Raw genomic sequence first — 22777 nt, forward strand, 5'->3', positions numbered from 1 at the left:
TTTTTTTTTTTTTTTTTTTTTTGGTTTTTCACTTTTTATTGTGCTTGAGTGAAAGTTTACAGAGCAAATCCATTTTCCATTCAGCTGTTTATATACATTTTATTGTGTGACATTCTTGCAGTTCCCCACAGTCAGTGTAACAGCTTTTTTCCCAACTTCCTCCCTGTGGTTACCTTTTCCTGGTGTCCTTTTTTCCTATGCATTCCTGCCCTCTGAGTGTTCCCCTGTGCAAATGCTTCCCTTCTGATCTCCAGTTATGTTTTATAATTGTCAGAAGCTTTTTAATTTGTCATTTATGTTCTCTGAGGTAGAATTGTGCAGATACTGTTAACTTTCTCCTGTAATTCAACTCAGTGCTTCCAAATGCTATTTCATAATACTGAGGAAAGTCTAGTTAGGTTAAAGTAAGTGCCTTCAAAGATACTTGTTTGTAGGAAAGATGGTTTAAATATATGGGAATTACAGGCTATTAGAAATTTCGTGAGTCAAGTTTTAGAGAAACCTTACTTTTTCAATAATAAAGTTAGTGCAAGTTTGGAAATAGTTATGCTATATGTAGCAGAAATAAACTTGGGAGGCTATATAGTCTTCAGAATCATTGAAAAGGTTTGAAATACGACATTTGAAATGTACACTCATTGATTTTATACATACATGTGTGTGTGCTCATTTAATTTTGTAGAAAGTAGATCTTACGAATTGGTTGTTTTTGACTTCCTGTTTTCTATACCCAGTGAGCTCTAATTATGGCATTAGATATTAAGTAGTGTTTAGAAAAGTTAAGACACTGATACCCAAGTTTTCTTTTTCTTGTAGTTCTAATATCTGCCTTCTAGTAATCTTCTCAATTTCTTTATCTGTTATTCCTTTTCATCTTGACAGAAAGCTACAGGGTGAACTAGGCATTGTCACATGAGTCCAATTTTATTCTCCTGTCATGACTACTGAGAGCAGAGCCATGTTCCTGTATAAGAGAGCATTGAGCTCCAGCTGTTCAGAGACTTAGTGGCCTTTGTGCTACTAGGAGACTATCCAGCACCACTCCAGCCAGTATTGTATATATGGTGTGGTCATATTAGTTCCATTTTGAGGTCATAAAGCACTTATGATGACAGTCTGGTAGGTTTTATTTTTCTTTAGTATTATGCCATTGTATTTTCTTTGTTTGAGTTCCTTACCTGTAATACTCTGATACTTTATCTTTTTTACAGGTGAGGTAAGCATTTGTATTGGGCATGGAATACCATCTAACATGTTGCTGCAGTCTAATATTGCTCTTTCTGGCTTCTGCAGCTACTGCCTTTTTGGATAGAGGCACATAGGTGGGGAAGTGCTAGAAATCTTTTGTGTCTTTAATATACAGTATCTATCACACAGGGGAAGATACAGTTTTAGTTAGGAATAATTGATCATCTTCTGCATATTAAAAAGAATGGTAGAGATGAATAATATCCTTTGAGAACTATTAGGTTTTCTAAAATAAAATTTGCATGTGAAAATAAGTTAAATAATGTGAAACTTCTTCAGTCATGTTTTGATTTTAACCTTTTTTGCTCTTTTTATTTGGCTAGGAAAAAAATGGGTCGTTCCAATTCTAGATCACATTCTTCAAGATCAAAATCTAGATCACAGTCTAGTTCTCGATCAAGATCAAGATCACACTCTAGAAAGAAGAGATACAGGTGAATTAATGTGCTTTTAATTCTTTTACTCATGATTATACTAGTTAATAGTGAGGTTCTACTATATGCGAACATAGTGTTAACCGCATTAAAGTACAGTATTTTATTTTATTCTCAAAGAACTTATGAAGTGAATCTATTCTTATCTTCATTTTAGAATTAGAGAAATTGAGAATTGACCAAGTTGCATCCAATTAAATAGCAGAGCAAGGGTTTGAATCAAGTTAATCTGACTCTAGATCTCAGATTATTATACTTTACTAGTACATGGTGGATTCTTTTGCATTTATCCATAAAATTAAGACATGAATTTTATGATACAAGGATTTTTTGGCTGTAAACAATATTTGCATATTTTTTTAGTTTCTCATTGTCATTTCTGACTCTGGGGTCTCATCTTATTTTGTTTTTGTTTTATGTTTTAATAACTCAGGTTGTTTTACATACTTAACATATGGAAGTATGTTAAGTAATGTATACTTAACATGATGCATAGATATATTATAATTTGGTAATATGTCTTACTGTTAAATATGTTGATATTTTCCCCCCTATTTTTTTGGTGCCTTCATTTCTAAGGCCTTTACTTTTCCAATATTTACCTTTGAAATGAGGCTTTTTTCATTGGAAATGGTTAACTTTTTCTCTTGGGTGAATGAGAATTTTGTTAATGTAAATATTTAGCTTTTATAATTTACTTACATGTACTCAACTAGAAGTAACTAGAAGCATTTAGAATGGTAGGATGGAAATTTTTTTTCTTGCATTGATATTTATTTCATTTTTAGTTCTAGGTCTCGTTCCAGGACATATTCAAGATCTCGTAGTAGGGATCGTATTTATTCTAGAGATTATCGTCGAGATTACAGAAATAATAGAGGAATGAGAAGACCTTATGGGTACAGAGGAAGGGGTAGAGGGTATTATCAAGGAGGAGGAGGCAGATACCACCGAGGTGGTTATAGACCTGTGTGGAATAGAAGACACTCTAGGAGTCCTAGACGAGGTCGGTCACGTTCCAGAAGTCCAAAAAGAAGATCTGTTTCTTCTCAGAGATCCCGAAGCAGATCTCGCCGGTCATACAGATCCTCTAGATCTCCAAGGTCTTCCTCTTCTCGTTCTTCATCCCCATATAGCAAATCACCTGTCTCTAAAAGACGAGGGTCTCAGGAAAAACAAACCAAAAAAGCTGAAGGGGAACCCCAAGAAGATAGTCCTTTGAAAAGTAAATCACAGGAAGAACCGAAAGATACATTTGAACATGACCCGTCTGAATCTATTGATGAATTTAATAAGTCAGCTACATCTGGTGATATTTGGCCTGGCCTTTCAGCTTATGATAATAGCCCCAGATCACCCCACAGTCCTTCACCTATTGCTACACCACCTAGTCAGAGTTCATCTTGCTCTGATGCCCCCATGCTCAGTACAGCCCACTCTGCAAAAAATACCCCCTCTCAACATTCACATTCCATTCAGCATAGTCCTGAAAGATCTGGGTCTGGTTCTGTTGGAAATGGGTCTAGTCGATACAGTCCTTCTCAGAATAGTCCAATTCATCACATCCCTTCACGAAGAAGCCCTGCAAAGACAATCGCACCACAGAATGCTCCAAGAGATGAGGCTAGGGGACGTTCCTCATTTTATCCTGATGGTGGAGATCAGGAAACTGCAAAGACTGGAAAGTTTTTAAAAAGGTAAGAACTAAAGTAGTGAGTTTAATAGTGATTATAATATTTAACACTTTGTTCTTTGAATTTTATAAGACTAAGGAGCTCTGGTAGTGTAGTGCCTAAGGTACTTGACTGCTAACCAGAAAGCTGGCGGTTCAAACCCACCAGCCACTCCTCGGAAGGAAGTTTGAGCAATCTAAGTCCGTAGTGATACTGCCTCAGAAACCCAAGGAGGGGTTGCTATGAGTTGGGTCCGACTCGATGGCACATAACAACAACGTGAATTTCATAGTGATATGCATTTAGCTAGTGATTTTTGCTCATGACTCCCCTTTTTATAAGATAATCCCAGATTGTTTTAAAGTGTTAGAGCATTGAAAGCTTATTCTGTTTTCTCATTACCACTAGAATGTGATCTACATAAATTATGCATTTATATTAACACATTCTAATTTAAATAGCCCAGGTATTTGTCAATTTTTGATAAATTCTGCCTGACTATGGAAAAAAATGTTATTTCTCACCTGATTCTAAGTGCTGATTTCAAGTGTTGATTACAGTTGCTAAAAAAACTTAATGAAAATTTGTTATTAGTGTAGTGTGATTAACTTAAAAGTGAGGTAATAAAGCAAGCTCTTGGTATTTATGGTACAGTAACGTACAGCATAGAATTAATTTTCTTATTGAACTGATACTTAGTTTCTATTAATACTGCCAGAAATCATTATTTTCTAGGACTAAGTATGTATGAAGTATATTGTGATTTAGATTGAATATTAAATACTTAATATTATCCACTGGATTGAAGTTTACTTATGTGAATTCTCATGTATATTAATAATTGAAATAGTCTGAAATTTTGAGCAAATTATTAGAAAAATTCTAATAGATACGTGTTTTTCTTAGCTTCAAAAATTAAACTTAGGCTGTTTGTAAGTTGCAGGGCCCCTGTAGAAATTTGGGTTTAGTAGTACAGAATTATGGTCTGTGACTAAATATAAAGGTTTTGAGGGTGGCTTTACTTTTTAAATTTCAGGAAGCCTATAAGTAAATTTTATTTTAAAGTTAGTATAAAGTGATGTTTGTATACTTTTAATGTGTTTTAAAAGTATGATCTGACAAAGCATTTTCAGTGGGATTTTTTCTTTTATTACTGGTCCTGTGATGTTGGACAACAAATTTAAGCATGCAGGTCATCTACAATGAATGCAATCCAGAGTTATCACCCTCTTCTTTGCTTATTATTCACAGGTTCACAGATGAAGAGTCTAGAGTATTCCTGCTTGATAGGGGTAATACCAGGGATAAAGAGACTCCAAAGGAGAAAGGATCAGAAAAAGGGAGGGTAGAGGGAGAATGGGAAGATCAGGAAGCTCTAGATTACTTCAGTGATAAAGAGTCTGGAAAACAAAAGTTTAATGATTCAGAAGGGGATGACACAGAGGAGACAGAGGATTATAGACAGTTCAGGAAATCAGTTCTTGCAGATCAGGGTAAAAATTTTGCTACTACATCTCACCGGAATGCTGAGGAGGAAGGACTCAAGTACAAGTCTAAAGTTTCACTAAAAGGCAATAGAGAAAGTGATGGATTTAGAGAAGAAAAAAATTATAAACTTAAAGAGACTGGATATGTAGTGGAAAGGTCTAGCACTACAAAAGATAAGCACAAGGAAGACGACAAGAGTTCTGAGAGAATAACAGTAAAGAAAGAAACTCAATCACCTGAGCAGGTAAAGTCTGAAAAGCTCAAAGACCTCTTTGATTACAGTCCCCCTCTACACAAGAACCTGGATGCACGAGAAAAGTCTACCTTCAGAGAGGAGAGCCCCCTTAGGATCAAAATGATAGCCAGCGATTCTCATCGTCCTGAAGTCAAACTCAAAATGGCACCTGTTCCTCTTGATGATTCTAACAGGTAATTCCACATTGACTCTCAGTCAGTAATTTGTGGGTGATAGTTAATATTCCAGTTAATTACTTTATATTTTGAACATATTTACCATTTTGATATTGAAACCAATGGTATACTTTGTTTGTGTGTGTTTGTTACCAATATGCTCCAGACCTGCTTCCTTGACTAAAGACAGGCTACTTGCTAGTACACTTGTCCATTCTGTCAAGAAGGAGCAAGAATTCCGATCCATCTTTGACCACATAAAGTTGCCACAGGCCAGCAAAAGCACTTCAGAGTCATTTATTCAACACATTGTGTCCTTGGTTCATCATGTTAAAGGTATGTTTAGTATTGTGAATTAAATTTCTCTTGCAAGTTAAAAAAGAAAGAAAGACTTAGAAGTAATACTTGCCGTTAATTAGTGTACCCCAGGAGTAGCAGGTATACGATTGAGACCTTTAAAAATTTGAGAAGAAACACAGTTTCACGAAAGAGATATTCTTGTTTAGCGTTGAGATGTGTGAAGATATTTAATAAAAGGTGACTGAAACGTTAGAGTTAAAACATACTCTAAAAACCTAGATCATAATAAGACATGTAGATTTGTTTAATGCTAAAAGTCTTCGAAGTGTGTCATTTTCATCTGTACCTGATTTATTTGAAGTACAGAGCACTTAAACAGATTATCTTCTATTGTATGCCAAGATGTTGACTTGAGCAATGTACCCTTGGCATAGATTTTAAAACAAACTGAGGTAGTATTGTTGCTGAGTGTTTACTGAGAGTTTATTTTCAACTTTTAAAGAAACCTGAAACTAATGCAAACATAGTATTAATCTCCCAGCTTGTTTTTGTGCTGCTTTAATTTGTAAAAAATACTCAGCTTTTTTTTTAATGGTGATAAATAAGCCAGAAAAAAATTTGTCAGTGTTTTGAAAGGGACAAGAAAGATCAAGAAATTAACAAGTATATTAGATAAGTAGAGATTAGACTGGCTAGGCTATATACTCTTTTATTGTGATTAATAATGATGACATTTCTTGAGATCCTAAAGATAAGGGTGTTCATTTAAATTAATGATTTTCTATTTTTACCAGTGTGTAATTGTAGTTTCAAAGTTAATAATTTTTAAGGCATGACATTTTAGACACGTAGGTCAAGTATTTTCTTTTTGTTTGCCTTTCCTTAGTTTGCCTTTGTGTTTAAAAGACAGCTTACTATGAAATAGATTTCTTTTCCAGGAACCTCCATGGCTGTTGGTCTTAAAAACTTTTTTTTTTTTTTAATTTGTTTCGATATAATTCATTGTAATAGCTGAAACTTGATACTAGCATTTCTTTTTGCACTTGATATCTCCAGTACAGTGAGTAGATAATAAATTTGTTTTTGACTACATTATTTAAACATGGTAACATAAGAGGAATTTGTTATTTGGCTAGTTAAATAGGTTTGAATAACCAGTTTGTGACCATATTATTGGTACGTGAAATATGAAGCATTAACATTTTTCCTTTTTTCACCTTTTTTGACCTGTCTCCACATTTTAAAATTTGTTGCTGAGTTTTGAGATCACATTTTGATAAAAAAATTTTTCCTTTTTTCATTTTCTTTTTCCCTTTTTTTAAAAGAACTATAGTTAATGTTTTATTATTGGTATTGTGCAACCGATCTGAACAGCTCTTAGTTTATATAGAGCTGAAAATGCCCAGTGATGTTTTCTTTTTCATTGTGACTAGGTCCTGGAATATGTTTTGAAATGGCAAAATCCATGTTTCAAAGTAAAATAGCTGTTGAAAGATACAGGCAAAGTTGAATCTTCTGTCTTCCTGGCAAAAATGGCATAAAAACTGAGTTGCTAGCTCAAATTCCTGGGTTTCATGGAATTATGATTGAGGCACTACCCTTGTAGTGGCCATTACAAGTTTTAATGATTGGTTATGAGACATGTGCTGGATATTGGGCGGTAAGTTGACACAGATGTATGTTGACCTGTTAAGCAGATAGCTTGCTTCATGATATAACATTTCATAGCTCATGACTTTATATGTCTTTCTATTTTACATTTACAGCGTATCTCGAACTGATTTAAAAACTAATCAGTATTGATATTACTAATTTAAAAATTGCTTAAAGGCAAGACAACAATATCAAATGTGCTGTCAGGTTTGCCAAGACGCCAGATCTTTTGGAGTTATTAATGAATGTTAATTGATTTTAAAGTAATATTTTTCCATTTGAAATGGCAGTTTTTGATTTTTTCTTAAAACCATTTTCTGTTGATTATGTCAACAAAATAATTTTATTAGTTTACTCAAACCAGCTTTGTAGTATTTCAGCACTTTTTGTTTCCTGCAAATGACTACTTGAAGTAACTTCATTGGTTCATATTGACAAGGTGTAAGGACATCCACATATTATTGTTCCTTTTTGTTCTGACTGAGGAACTGTAATGCAGTAGTGAAATGGATTACAGACTCTTGATTTAATTTATTGTGCTTGGATTATATGTGGTATTGGCAGGGGCCTGTGAGGAACTTAGCAGTGGTGTTCTGTTAGTATTTTAAATAGTACCTGTTACAGTACAAGAAGTTAAAAAGGATAGGAATACTATGTAACACTTGATTCTCTTCTGCTAGGTTTCTTGAGTATTTTTTTTTTATTTTCACCTGCCTACATGCCTTTCTATCACAAGTGAAAAAAATCTCTTAAAATAATGATAACTAATTGGGCAGTATTTTTCCTAAATCAACAGAGCAATACTTCAAATCAGCTGCAATGACCCTAAACGAGAGGTTCACTTCGTATCAGAAAGCCACTGAAGAACATAGTACCCGGCAAAAGAGCCCTGAGATACACAGGTATGTGTACTGCTAAAATGGCATATAAAAATGCTTTGATAGGAAGGCCCGGCCCTCTTTGAACAAGAGTATATGGGAACTATGCCAACAATTTATGATGACAGTGAACCTTGATTTTATTTCTGATTTATACTTTTAATATTTCTAGATTTGAAAATATTATAATTTATTGTTTCTTCTTAATTTTCAGGTAACTTGGTTTAAATTGGTCATTAGAACTTAAAATATTAACTCTTGTCACATCACAGTATGGAATTAAACTGTATTTCATTTTTTGGGGGAGAGAGGGAAGGAGGTCAATGCCTAGAGTTAGACTTGAATTTACTTCCGGAAGATTTGTTTGTAAAATAAAATTGCTTGGTAAGAGGAGCATGAATGTTAAAGTCAGACAGTAGTGTTCAAATCTTGACTGTATCACTTCATTGCCATGTAAGGACCAAGTTATTTAATCTCCTAAACATCATTTTTTCCATCTTCAAAATAAGGACGATAAGGCTCACTTTTCAGCGTGGTCATGACAATTACTAATTTCTAACTCAGTGGTTGATGGATAGTGGGTATGATTTTGGTGATGACTGCTAAAGAGGCATTGGCAAGTTGGACCTGATTCTAGCAAGGGAAGATGCACTGAGTATATAAAAATATTGAAGACTTACATAAAAGCAAATATCCCGTGCTTAAGTGCTTACTGAAGATATTTAGTAATATAATTGCATGATGATTGACACATAAAATGATACTTTAATGAAAACATGAACTTATTTTTCCTTTTTGGATTATTAAAAGAAATTTTGATGTTGTCAAAAGATAAGTTTCATTTATCGATATAAATATGTAGTTAAAGCATTTTAATTCATTCTTAATAGTTGTACCTTTTTTTTTTCTTGATTATTAGGAACTAGGTTGATAGTCTTACTATGCTAAATTAGTCTATTGAGAGAACTGCCTGTAGTTTCTCTTTAATAAAAATAGACTGAGGATTTTTTGGAACCCTAGAATTAATGTGACAACAAATGTACTTTATTTTACGTTAAGGAGAATTGACATCTCTCCAAGTGCCCTGAGGAAGCATACCCGTTTAGCAGGGGAAGAGAGAGTTTTTAAAGAAGAAAATCAAAAGGTATGTTTTTGAATGCTTTTTTTTCAAATTCTATGTTAAGCTCTGCTTAGTTAATGATACTGTACTAAAAACAGTTTAACAAGTCAAACTGTCCACAGGTATCTTCTTTTTTTTAACTTACGCATATGTGTCTCTTGGTATGTAGTCAGGATTCCTTCCTAGAAGAAATTCACACTTCACTAATTAAGTTAAACCAAGAGTGGTTTAAGAAAATGCTGGTGAAAGGGAGAAATTAGTCCTAACAGAAGAGTAAAGAATCAGTAGATAGACAAAGATAAATGGTAAAAGCAAGGGTAGAAATTATATTCGATTTCTATAAAATTTTGAGGTGAAATAAGACAAGCCAGAATAAATATTGATTGATTCATATCTGCCTAAATTTATACCTCTGGGTTTTTCACAGAGAACAAGAAATAACCCCATGGTACTGGGCATTTTTGGTCTTGATTGAGAAAAATTTTAAGAACTGATTGACAAATGAACATTTGTAACGAAAAGTCTTCATCATTATTGTAATGTATGTGAATTTTGGGGCAAAGCCTTTGAAAGACTGGTGGAAGAGAGCTTAATGAGAACAGGATTCAGTGGTTCAGGGGTGTGTGATATGCTTTTAATTTAAATACACCTACTTCTCACTTATTGACATGGTTAGTTTCCAAAGACCAGGAAGTTATGTGAAAATTACCCTTATGAGAAAATGGATGATGACTATATCATTACATAACTCCCACATTTCATCATTGCACAACTACCATCGTTATGGAACTGCCAAACCACTGAGAATCATAGCCTAGGCAAGCTGACATGTAACAACCCTCACAGCCAGCATTGCCCTCACTTTGCATGTTGGTGTTCATTACTGCCAGATGTATGTCATTAATGTGCAAAATAGGTGAATAGATTTTTTTACAATTGTAAATACAAAATGTTGGGTAATGAAGTAGATGATCGATGGGTGAAGAGTACATGTAGAGATTTTCTGGGTGGACTAGTCTATAGGACAGGTCATAAGGAGGCTAGTGGTAGAATCGTAAGGAAAAGAGAAAGGGAGCATTGTTCATGTCAAAAAAGATTAGTGGACTTGGAAGGGCTGATTGGTTCCTGTTCCAGCCATTGCTAAGTACAGTCTAAATGATATTGGGAAAATAATTCGTTATTTGGATCTTGGTTTTCTAATCAGAAAAGTGAGAATAAAAACATCTGTTTTGCATGGGTGTTTAATAATTGGCCTGTTATGTAAAAACACTTGGCATTTTTATCACTGAAAGCTATTACCAGTAGTGGTGTATATAAGTTGTTTAATTGGTCTTACTGTCACCTTATTAGATATGGAAGCTTACAAAGAAACTGGTTTCTTTGCATGGACATACTGATCTTAGAAAAACAGATTCTCAGAATTGATGTTTTTTGGCTTTTACTTTAAATATTTTGGGTTGACTGTTGATTAATTTTCTTTCCCAACAATTTAGTCTATCCTTGTGCTCTGACAAAATTTCTTGCTCCTCTCCTTGTTATTCAGACCAAATTTTGATCTGGAACAGAGAGGATAGTAGTAACTGATAGATGGACGAGAGGATATGACATTGCTTTTTATCCTTCATCTTTCTGTCTGAATGAATAATTAACATGTATTAATAAATAATTAATGTATATGTAGTTTGCCATTTGCTGTTACATTATTTTGTTATTTGTGGGTTTGGTAATACTATGGGAATAGGAAATTTTTTTGCTCTTGATTAGATTTTTTCTCGGTTTTTCTGGGAACAAATAGATGAGTAGTAGTTGATATCAATTGGATATATATACTTTCATTTTTTGGATGCATATGAATATTGCAGCTACAATTCCCAGAGTAAATGCTTCTTACTGTTGAATACTAGCAAGGATGTCCACGTTGCTTAGCATCTTACTGATGTATAATTTCTCTTCATTCCTAGATGCCTCTTTCCATCTTCCTAAATTATATAGTATTTGAAAAAGCAATGGAACAAGAAGGAGGTGAATTGTGACCCAGTTAAACTAATGTCCGTTGCAATACCTGACTTGAGAAAGGGCAGTATATGGCCCAAGATACTGAGTACAGGATTGGGAATAATATCTTTCTGGCTTTGTTTCTACCCCTGTTTAACCTCAATTGGTTTAATTAATTATATTCCACTTGCATGTTATGAAAATTACAGAATACTTAAAGTGTCTTTTATTGGGTTGGTCAACTGATTTGGAAAGAGAATGATAAAAATGAGGCTTAAGTAATGAGAACCATTATTATTTTAGGGCCTTTTAACTTTATAGGTGGAAAGACTACACTTTAACTGCAGACTAGAACCTTTATCAGTGTCCAACTACTTAAAATTTAAAAATGAAGGGAAGTAAGCCATTTGGAAGGAGGAGGGATAATGAATGATTAATGAGGATGTGTTGAGTTGAAAAAAAACCTCTTAGGGCAGTTCTACCCTGTCCCGTAGGGTCGCTATGAGTCAAAATCTACTCAGTAGCAGTGGGTTTGGTTTGATTTTTACTGTAAACAATTTGTTGAACGAAACCTATAAAAGTTTCAAGATAATTGCTATAACAACTTTCCCAGTCTTACTAGTATACACAAGTGTTTAGAAAAAACACATCAAGTACGTTTTTTTACATAAATTATAGGAATAGTATATTGTGATCCATTCTTTTCTGATACTAAAATACCAGTTTAGAAACTGGCATAAAATTTGACTATATACATTTTTTCTATGTCTCTCCTGAAGTCTGTATTTTACGTTTATCTTTTATAGGGCGATAAAAAACTAAGGTGTGATTCTGCTGATCTTCGGCATGACATTGATCGTCGTAGAAAAGAAAGAAGTAAAGAACGAGGGGATTCAAAGGGCTCCAGGGAATCCAGTGGATCAAGAAAGCAGGAGAAAACTCCCAAAGATTACAAAGAATACAAATCTTACAAAGATGACAGGTAATTGTTCAAACTGTCTGAGTTAGGTTTTAGCTTCTAATTAGCCTTTAATAATTGTCAGCTTAATTGCTTTCAATTTTGACTGTGTAATCGAATGTTTAAATTTAAACAATTAAAATTATTTGTTTTACAGCAAAAATGTATTTGTCTTTTACACGGCTAATGGTGGATGAGGACAAAAACTTTGGAATAGCAAGCTAACACTGAAAAAAAAAATGACAAATTAATGTGTCCTATTATCCAGGCTACATCAGGAGGTTGGACTTCAATGCAGTGCATTTCTAGAAACAGTTTGTGTAAGAACTTTGGTTCGTTATGCTTGATTCCGCACTTTTTCAACTCATAACACCCAGAGTACAAGAATTTTAAACATATCTAGTGGTTTAACATGAAAAATGGGGGGAGGAAGGACTCGTTTTTATGATATAGCAATGTGTATTAGTCTTTCAAAGTTATGTTTCCTTGGATACTGTTAGCAGTGGTAAGAGTTACTGCAGGTATGACCTTTCGGGTGTTGTTATTAGAATCATGTAAATTTGATCATTGTAGAGCCAAATAAATAATAGGAATACAAAGTATTACTATAGATAATTAACTCTTCTTGCTATTCATTGGGTAAATGGTGGATACTTGTTGTTTATTTATGACTGGTATTTGTAATGTTACATGCTTTTTATTTCTATAATGGTGTTAATGGCCAAACCATACCAGCTATTCTCACTCAGGGTATATAAACTGCAGTCATTTTGAACTTGGCCTTGAGAACATTCTTACTTTTTCCTATGCTTTTTCCTTTTCCTTTAAATAATAATAAAAAAAAATTAAATAAAAAGTTAAAAGTATTGAAGAGCTGAACTTTATTCTTGCAGTTTACAAGCTGCTAGTTTCTAACTGGCAGGCCAGAGCATGTTTTTCATTAATTAAGTAAAACAAATATTGAAGAATGGAAAAAGACTGTGTCAAAGTTTAACACGTAGTTATTTTACTTACGCATTAATTTTAAAGGGGATAGTTGTTTGTTTGTTTTTTTAACTTGAAAAAATATCCCTTTTATTATAAGATTCAACAGGGTCTTTATGTTTTTAAAAATATCACATAGTTTTTTATTTTCTTCATTTATTTTGCAGTAAACATAAAAGTAGAGAGCAAGATCATTCTCGATCTTCATCCTCTTCTGCATCACCTTCTTCTCCCAGTTCTCGAGAAGAAAAGGAGAGTAAGAAAGAAAGAGAAGAAGAATTTAAAACTCACCATGAACTGAAAGAATACTCGGGCTTTGCAGGAGTTAGCCGACCCCGAGGAACTTTTGTAAGTTCTGAAATTGTCTTTGGTCACTCGATGGGACTTTACCTTCTCTGGTGTTATATATGTGGAAAGTTGAATATATGATTTTAGAGTGTTGTGTGAGTTAGTACTCTGAAAATCAGTGTGGATCTTGAAAAAGGGAATGGTATTTGAAGAATCATCTTCCTTCCTTAAGAGATGCCATTTTGAGATTTGGAGGCATCTGTATAAACCAGATACTTTTCTTGACTTTGACTTTGGGATTAATACATTGTTCTAAAAGACCTCCATTGAAAAGTCAAGGAAGGTTCTTTTCAACTGATTAAAATCTATTTCTTTAATCACTTAGTTTTTGAAAAGGTATCTTAAAAACTTACGTTACAATCTGTATTACAACTATTTTCATTTTTGCCTATTCTTAAAGTCCTTATTTATATATAAATTTCAATCATGGAATTCATATGAATATTTTCTTTTTATTCTACATAGTATACACACTATCCTCATGTTTCCATAAAGTTGTTATACAGGTATGCGTCGCTTAACACGATAATGTTCTGTGAAATAGATGTTACATTATTTGTACGTTGTGTGAATACCATATTAAAACTTTGTGGAAACCCACTTACAGTTGTCCTCAAAGCCACTGCTATTAGAGCTGCTGGCAGAGGCTAGAGGAATGGGCAGTGGCATCAGTGGTGAGGAGTATGCCCAGTCCTTCTGCTGTTCCTTCTGTTTGAGCAGCTGGAGGATCCTGGCACTGCAGCTCCTGTCACTGCCTGCCTACCCACTGGACAAAGCTTTACAGCTTGTGCCCAGAGGTGTATCCTCTGCCTCACCGGCCTGTATCCCACCTGTGGTCCAGTGCTGGAAGAGTCTGGAGTTTGGGGCCTTTAAAACCATTAGGGTGAGATAATAACAAGAGAACTGCTTTCTCTTACCAAAAAAAAAAAAAACCTTGTGAGACCATGGATGTATACATGATAGAATGTTGTCCAGCCAGAAATTAAGCGATACATACCTGTAATTATTAATGACTTCATAATTCTGTATCTTCTTGCCTTTTTAATAGCTACATTCAGATTCCTACTTTGAACAAATACACAGTTCAGGATTGATAGGGTCTGTTAATTAGATCATTTGGGAGAGAGAAGACTTTTGCTTTTGTGGCGATAGGTGTTGAACACTTGGGGTTCCTGTGGTCAAAGGAATAAAATAATTCTTTCGGCTAGTAAAAGTGGAAAAATAACCTGATTATTTAAAAATACTAGTTGAGGCCATGGAAGTGTAGTATACTAAAACTTAGGCTGAGTGCATTTCTTAATGTACTCAAGTTTCTGTAGGCAGAAATTTTTTACTTATGGCATAAAATCAGCCAATCTTTATCATCCTCAGTGGCTATGAAATTAACGTAGGGAGGGAAGTAGGGAATATGTTTTTTGTTACTGCAGTAAAATTATAGTTTGCATGTAACTAAATACCTTTTGATTGCATTACTAAACAACTTTGTTAATGTTAATCAGTTTCGAATTAGAGGCAGAGGAAGAGCCAGAGGAGTTTTTGCTGGGACAAATACTGGTCCAAACAACTCAAATACTACTTTTCAAAAGAGACCGAAGGAAGAGGAATGGGATCCAGAATATACCCCAAAGAGCAAGAAGTACTTCTTGGTGGGTGTTAGAAATCTGTGTTTATTTGGTTTGCATTAATTTTCAAAGCACACTGGGTGAATACATTTGAGTGGAGATAATCCACCACTGTGAGAAGATTTCACCATAATGCAGGAAACTTTTATATAATTTATTACCCAGATTATTTGTAGTTTGAAAATGTGGGTCCCTTTAGTTCTGTTTATCTTGACATCACATTTAGACTAATCAGAGTAAGCTGAAAGTTTACCTCATTTGAAAGCCATATTCAAAGAAGATCATATTGTAGGTTGTATGTTGTAGTTGTGCTTTATTGTAAGAGACAGTTTTAGAAATTTACGATTAAGATTAACTTTCCATCATCACAGCTGTTTGTTTAAAATGAAAAACAACAGAGATAAAATTCTTTCACAGTACTTTATAATTAAAATTTTCAGGGAGGCTGGCAACTTCCCCTGGAGTAAAAGGAAGATGAAAAATTATTTCATGGAAAAGTTGCTAGATACACTGAGTTGATTTTTTCTTGTGATGGAGGTACTTACCCTGTGAAATAGTTTTCCAAGGGTTGAAGCTATAGATGTTAGGTCTGGAAGGATTCTCTAGGCCAGGATTGAAACATTTGCAGTTTGGCATGGGGGAAAAGGGTTCTGAATCAAAGAGACAGACTTAAGAAAATCCAAAACCATTAGCAGAAGCATTCATCTTTGTCATAGCTTTTTAGGGAAGTCATGTTTCCGAGAGACTGTATGTGAACGCAAGGAGGAAAATATTAATAGATTTACAGAATTATGTCTTGCATCAGCTTTTTATGAATACGCTTAGATAAACCTGAACATCCATGGCATGTGTATTAAACTAATTAGAAGGTAGAGCTACTTTCTGAAATAGATTGCTATTTTGTTTGGTAAATGGGCAAGATACTTGTTTCAGAAATTAATTTCTAGTTTCTTCTTTTGGTACATTAGTGACCAAGAAGTGTGAATAAAAAGTTCCGATTTCTTGCAGAGCACATTATGAATAGTATTTGCTCGATTATGTGCTTCTCTTGGAGAAATTTATACTTGTTTCAGTTGCTTGAATTGGCAACATGGAAAGTAAAAAGACTTGTGATACCTTTGACTCCATAATGGAATAAAGGTATAAAATTTTTATTTACTTCTAATAGAAGAATTTAGTAAGAAACTACTATTTTTGCTGGGTACTAAAGATAGGAAGACAGATATGAAATGATTCCACATTCTCAGCTTACAGATTAGTATGGAGGAAAAAGCATTCTAAATATATATGGTGGTTTTCCAAAGGAGGAAAAGAAATCTTTGGAGAGAGTGATTGGGAAACATTGCATAGAGGAACTTAACTTGAATTTTGACCTTAAAATATGGCCAAGTTTATCACTTAGTAGGAGTGAAACATGCTGGCGTAGAGAACTTCGATACTTGGATAGCTAGGTGGTTCGTATAAATTTGGAAAATTAAGCAAAGGCTAAAAAGGTATGCAGGAGCCAGATGTGGAAGGCCATATACTGTCTTAATAAATTGGGTTTTAAGTAGGGTTTAGAAAAATCATGGCTGTGAGAACAAAAGATTTGAGAAACAGTTGAGCACCTGAACCAAGGTGCTGGATTTGAGAGAAGATAAGAAAGTAGCTTTTATTAAGATTTACTCAGGGACCAACTAGTTGGGAGTGAGAGGTATTTATCTAAGATAGGGAATAGTGGAGAAGAGATTCTTTTAAGGAGATTAAATTCTATTCTGGAGAGGTTGAATGAGAAATACCTGAGGAAATCAAGTGGAGATGTTTCATGCATAGTTGTTGGTGTAGCTCTAGAGAGACAAAACACCTAGGAGTCATCATCTTACAGGTCACAGTTAGAACTGTAATAAATTAATCACCCAGTCAGAAGATAGGGTGAGGAGCGGGTAATAGTGAAAATGTCAGACAAGTAGACTAAGTGTGGAAGGTCAAAAAGCTGAAAAGTAATGAGAGGTGAACAGGCAGATAGCAATGAATTGTTCACAACTTTTAACATTGTACAGATGTTTAATTTAGGCTAGACATTTTTTTTTTCTGTAACATTCTTTTAGAATCTGATGCCATAGCTTTTACTGTAAATTGGGATGTACTTATTTTATGTTGCTGTTATCAAGAAGAATGTGTTCTTTTAAGAATCTAGCCACTGATCAGTAGCAGTGCCATTTTCTGTGTTCTGTACTATCTTTAAACATCTTGCTCTCTATATAAAGCATACACATGTCTTTGTCACAGACTTCTTGTTCACGTTAATACATAGAAATACAAACAAATAGAATTCAGAGAAACAGACTGAAAACTGGACATTGCGTAGGCTCTTTCAGTGAAACTAGCATGGAAAGTTTGCCTATACTGATGAAACATTAATACTTAGTAATATTAATAGATAACAGTTATTGAGCATTTATTATGTAGGGTACCATGCTAAGTGTTTTGCATGTGTTAACTTATTTTTAATGCTTATAAAATCTTTTTGAATTAGGACTTTTATTCTCCTTTTGCCAAGTGAAAAGTCAGAGGTACAGAGAGAGATAAAGTAGCTTGGCCAAAGTTATATGGCTAGTAGGATTTGAACCCATGCGTTAGTCCAGAGTAGACTACTACTTCTTAAAAACTGGATTAGGCTTCCTCCAATACAAACTCATAGTATTAACTTACTATACTCCTTTCTGATGTTTCCCATTTCAAATCTTGGATATCTGCAAAGATAGGGTAATGTTTTCAACACTAGTTTCTCCAGGAACGATATTAGTCTAATTTAAATCCTGAAGTTTTATGGAGGGGTGAGTATGAAGAATTGAAGCAAGTGACGAGGGTAGAGTACTTAAGTGAACACATTTTCAGTGTTGATTTGATGCTGTCTTCTGTGGAAAGGAAAAAATCCCTGGTGGGGAAGGGGGTTAAGAATTGGATAAATTAACCCTTTGAAACATTATAATTTTATGAAGAGTTGAAGAGAGGATTCAGAAGATCTTGGTTCAAATATGAACTCCTTTATTAACATATTTTTGGCTGTATGTAAATATCTAACATCTCTGGCCTTTTAGTATCTGTGAAGTAGTTAATGATTGTTTGTTTATTTTAGCAAGATGCAAATCTTGAATATAAGAATTTGAAAATTAAGAGTTAGTACTTTTGGCATCAAAAATCTCACTAGATAGCTGCCAGGGAATAGTACCCTGTCTGACAAACACAGCTTAATCTCCTAGCTGTAGTTTTTTTCTAGCCAGTTTCAGGTGATTGAATATCTAGAAGTAATTGCTAATGTAACTTCAGTGTCAAGATTTTTGCCACTGTTTTTCCTGTTTTTGCTAACTTGGCTGCTTGGTGTGCTCGTCATTTTCTACTACCTGCATTTGGGGCATGTATCTGTGAGTGATGGTCATAGGAGGTATTGGGAGGAACAAGCCCTGTGACCTTGGACAAGTTAGTTAATTTCTCTGTGCCTCGACTTCTTTATAACATGGTAATAATAACAACATCCATTTTCACAAGGTTATTGTGAGAATTAAATGAGTAAATACATGTAAAATGCCCAGAAATAATATCTTAACCATAGTGAGTGGTAGAATTAGGATGATCATAACCCATGTCTCATACTCCAAAACCTGTTGCCTTTTCCCATAAATCTATGAATACCGCCACAAATAAAACAAACTCTAAATAGACTTGAGTTTGCTGATGTCATAAAGGAGCATGAAATTATGTGTAACTGCCAGGGCATCATTTTGAGAGGCAGACTATTTTAAAATAGCTTATTTGGAATTTATACATAACTCTGATGTATTGAAAGTTAGACTTGGTAGCTCCTAAATTTCTTTTCTTTGGCTGATGGAGTCATACATACCTTTAACTTGTGATCTAGTGCTAGTTTAAATATAGATGATTAGAAATTGGCAAATGCTCCGTCATTTAGTCTGTTGGTTGTGTGTATAATCAGACTCTTTCAAGTAAAGGAGGAGGGTCATCTGTATTAAATGAATATGCATAAAGTTGTGTGCTTTGAAAAAGGGTTCTCATCACATAATATTTAAAAAAAAAAAGTTTTAGCGACTTTTGGATAGTTGGTGAATGCTGGTACTCATTCCATAGATTATTTGGTACTTCATTTGCATTATGCCAGTTGTCTTATAAAGGCCTGTCGTTTACCTTATTGTCCATTTTGTGAGTTATGACCTTAAAAGTTTAAATGTGAGATGGGTGGCAGTTACTGCAAACAGAAAACCTTTGGCATTTAGTTTTTTCTTTCGGTATGTATAGAAAGCTCATCTCCACTTATCCATAAAGGCTAGCGCTTTGCGAATTTGCAGATTGTTTCGCTTAATGGAATAATTTATAATTTAGGGAATACCTGTATTTGGATACAGGTAGTGAAAAAATAAGATTAGAAAATAAGATTAGAATGTGGTAACGACTGTAGCTCAGGTTGATGAGGAAAGAGAGATGAGGTATTACTGCAGGGAGCAGGCTGTCTTGATTTGGCATGTGAAACTCCATAGCCTAGAAGGTTGATGTGTAATATACATTGCCTTAGATTGACTCTCTCAATTAGGATTAAAAATCTTTATATATGGGGTATTCAGATGTCATCTATTTATTTAGTCAGTGTTATTGATAATACTGTAATGACATTTTTGTGAAACTTATTTCAAATCTTGATGACTAAAGTAATTCTGTAGGGAAACATATTGTTCATTTTATCTCATTTCATGCAGCATAATAAGTTGACATAGATTAAAATAATAATGGGAAACAAAAAGGTCAGAATACTGGAAGTCTGTGGTAATCTAGCAGTTGAGGTTGCCAAACAACCATTTCTGCAGACCTCATTGCTTGCATTACTAGAAGTAAGGTGTAGTTAATAACTCTTGTTGAAAAGTTCCATTTTACTGGTTTTGTTGTAGTGTTACAGAACATTACCAGTCTCATACTCAATCTTCAGAAGATTAATTTTGCATAATTTAGGATTGGGAAAATAACCATCTCCCTTAGAAAAAAGACATTTTACTGATAATTGTTTTTAACCCTTCTGTAGCATGATGACAGAGATGATGGTGTGGATTATTGGGCCAAAAGAGGAAGAGGTCGTGGTACTTTTCAACGTGGCAGAGGGCGCTTTAACTTCAAAAAATCAGGTAGCAGTCCAAAATGGACACATGACAAATACCAAGGGGATGGGAATGTTGAAGATGAAGAAGAGACCATGGAAAACAGTGAAGAGAAGAAGGACAGACGCAAAGATGAAAAGGTAGAAAATATCAACCTACTGGTAACTGGGAGAGCAGATTTTCTTCAGTGTGGGTTTGGAGGGCAAATTGAAGTTAGTTGACGATTAACGTTTTAAGAACAAGAATAATTATTATAGTTCATTTTCATTCTCCGTATCTTTGTTAATATTTATTTCTCTTTGTTCTTTAGGAATAGTAAATCTGAAGTAAGATTACAACAGAGAACAGAACTTGCCACCCACCGTTTTTTTTTTTTTTCTTTTAAACCTGAATTTTGTTTTTCAATAAGAATGTAAGCATTTCACTTAAATTTTACTGTTTGCAAGTAGTCTATAGATACTTTGTTTTAAGTCTTTAAATATCTTGAAAAATAGTAGACTGTATGTTGAAAATTGTACTGAAATAGAAACTTGTTACGTATCATATTTGTAACTATCAACTTTAAAAAAAAAAACTTTTGCTGTTTTTGTTACATGCATTGTAATTCTGCTTTGTCTATAAGATATGGTCAAGTACACCTCTGTGAAAGTTCTGATTCTCTTCCCTCCCTGTTTGTTAATGTTTTATTCTGAAGTAAACTTTAGCTCTACATACAAATAAATCTGAACAGAAATTAATTATAGAGACCACACTAATTATTTTATCTGTATACATCTATTTAACATTTTTCTTAATTTGAACACACTACACCATAGGGTGACTAATTTTTGAAGTGTGCCACACAACAAATTGTTACATTGATAAACCTAAGCTAGTTTAACACTTGAGCAAGTGTTTAAGAAGGGGAAAAAAAGCTTTGCCAATAAAAAGTATAAGCTATTAAAAGTTATATTGAAAAGTTAGAGAGATTTTTTTTTTTTAACTGAAAAGCAAGCACTGACCTATAACATTCTTAGGAGCCTTTTCTATTTTGGTTCAAAATTAAGTATTCTTTTTCCATTCTTATTTGAAAATTTTGAGTCATGGTCTTAGATAGCAATTTTTGAGAGCGGAAACTGACTTGCAATAATACTTGCAGATAAAGTATTATTTGCTTCCCATTCCTACTGAATGTCTTAGTAATAGCAAAACCAAAACAGCACATAACTTGTAATCCTGTTGTTAGTATGGAGGAGGAATATCCTGCGTTAAAACAGTGTACCTGATTTCATATCTTACCTATTAGTTTGTAGTCTGACCATAATAAAAATTACTTTAAAAAAAAAACACAGTGTTGATTAGTATTTAAAGTAACTTGTTTTTCAAATGTTATCAATAAAAAATTTTGGCAGGAAGCTTGTAGCATTGCTCTAACTGGGTTTTAAATTTCTTCTCTATATCAGTTACAGTTTGTAAAATGGCTTTTTCTTTTCTTTTTATTTCCAAAGGTTCTATTCTTCAGGTAGATAATCTTTCAAATGTGAATTACCATTTATATTTATGTTGATAGCTCTTAAAACAAAGTCTGAAATAGTAAGTTTTAATGTTGAGTCTATCTGCTTTATGAGCCTATATAACTGAAAGTTCACTTGTTAATCCAGGACCTGAATTAGCTGTATGTTTACATTAAAAAGAACCAGTGCTTATTCTGTTAATGTAAACTTTCAAAGATCTTTTCATCCTCACTTTTGATCATTTGCAGTGGTTCTAGCACCTTGATTCCAGCAGGAGCATTTAAAAGCTGCTGTATGGGACAGGGTAGAACCCAGTATATGTGATGTTTGTGGCCCTGAGATGCTTAGTGTTGCATGATTTCCCCTTTTTAATTTTGTCATTCTGAATACATACTGAAATTGTCTGTTAAAGCAGTGGAAATACCGTCAAAGAAAGTATGTATTCCATTAAGCAGGAGGTAACTAATATTCTCCTATTCAGAATTATACTTAAATACCTGTTAAAGCAACATGGATTAGATACTCAACCTAGGAAAATTTTTATGACCATTTCATTTTATGCAAATAAATTTAGTCTTTTATTACAGTCACTATTTGGTTAGACGCTACATCTCTGTTCATGACTATAATAGGTTCTTTTGCTTTTCTACTTATGACAATAGGAAAAAGTGGATTTGCTGAGAAATTATTCAAATCATTTAATAGGAAGTAAAACTAAAGTGACCCAAGTGCTATAATCTAAATATAATATGATTCAGTTGCTTTAATTATTCTCTCCAACATTTAAAATTGAGGTAAGGGTATCCTACCAGAATATGGTGGGAGAGGATGATTGTGAGAATTCAGCAGGTGAATGCCCTTCTGGATGTTGATGTTACCTTTTTCAGAGCCCAGGATATAAAAAGCAGCCTTGCATGTATTTTTTTAAATCAGAGTTTAACTCCATACTTTATGACATGAAATGGTTCCTCTTCCTAACCATATTATATGTTTATAGATGCCAGGAAATACTAACTCTATGATAACCTGCA

At 33.9% G+C, this 22777-nt stretch overlaps 1 protein-coding gene across 1 annotated transcript in view; it reads left to right on the plus strand.

Moving 5' to 3' along the window:
- Positions 1–1578: 1578 nt before the first annotated feature.
- Positions 1579–22777, plus strand: part of BCLAF1 (BCL2 associated transcription factor 1) — a 31820-nt gene continuing 10621 nt past the window's right edge. Inside the window, exons 1-10 of the mRNA XM_042781717.1 lie at positions 1579–1682; positions 2471–3379; positions 4607–5272; positions 5421–5590; positions 8004–8109; positions 9145–9229; positions 12007–12182; positions 13310–13490; positions 14990–15136; positions 20181–20414. Coding sequence (XP_042637651.1) covers positions 1579–1682; positions 2471–3379; positions 4607–5272; positions 5421–5590; positions 8004–8109; positions 9145–9229; positions 12007–12182; positions 13310–13490; positions 14990–15136; positions 20181–20414 — 2778 coding nt within the window. The remainder of the gene's footprint in view (positions 1683–2470; positions 3380–4606; positions 5273–5420; positions 5591–8003; positions 8110–9144; positions 9230–12006; positions 12183–13309; positions 13491–14989; positions 15137–20180; positions 20415–22777) is intronic.

The sequence above is a fragment of the Orycteropus afer genome, unplaced genomic scaffold (assembly GCF_000298275.1).
Source record: "Orycteropus afer afer isolate SDZICR_OR568_19922 unplaced genomic scaffold, OryAfe1.0 scaffold00155, whole genome shotgun sequence".
NCBI lineage: Eukaryota > Metazoa > Chordata > Mammalia > Tubulidentata > Orycteropodidae > Orycteropus > Orycteropus afer.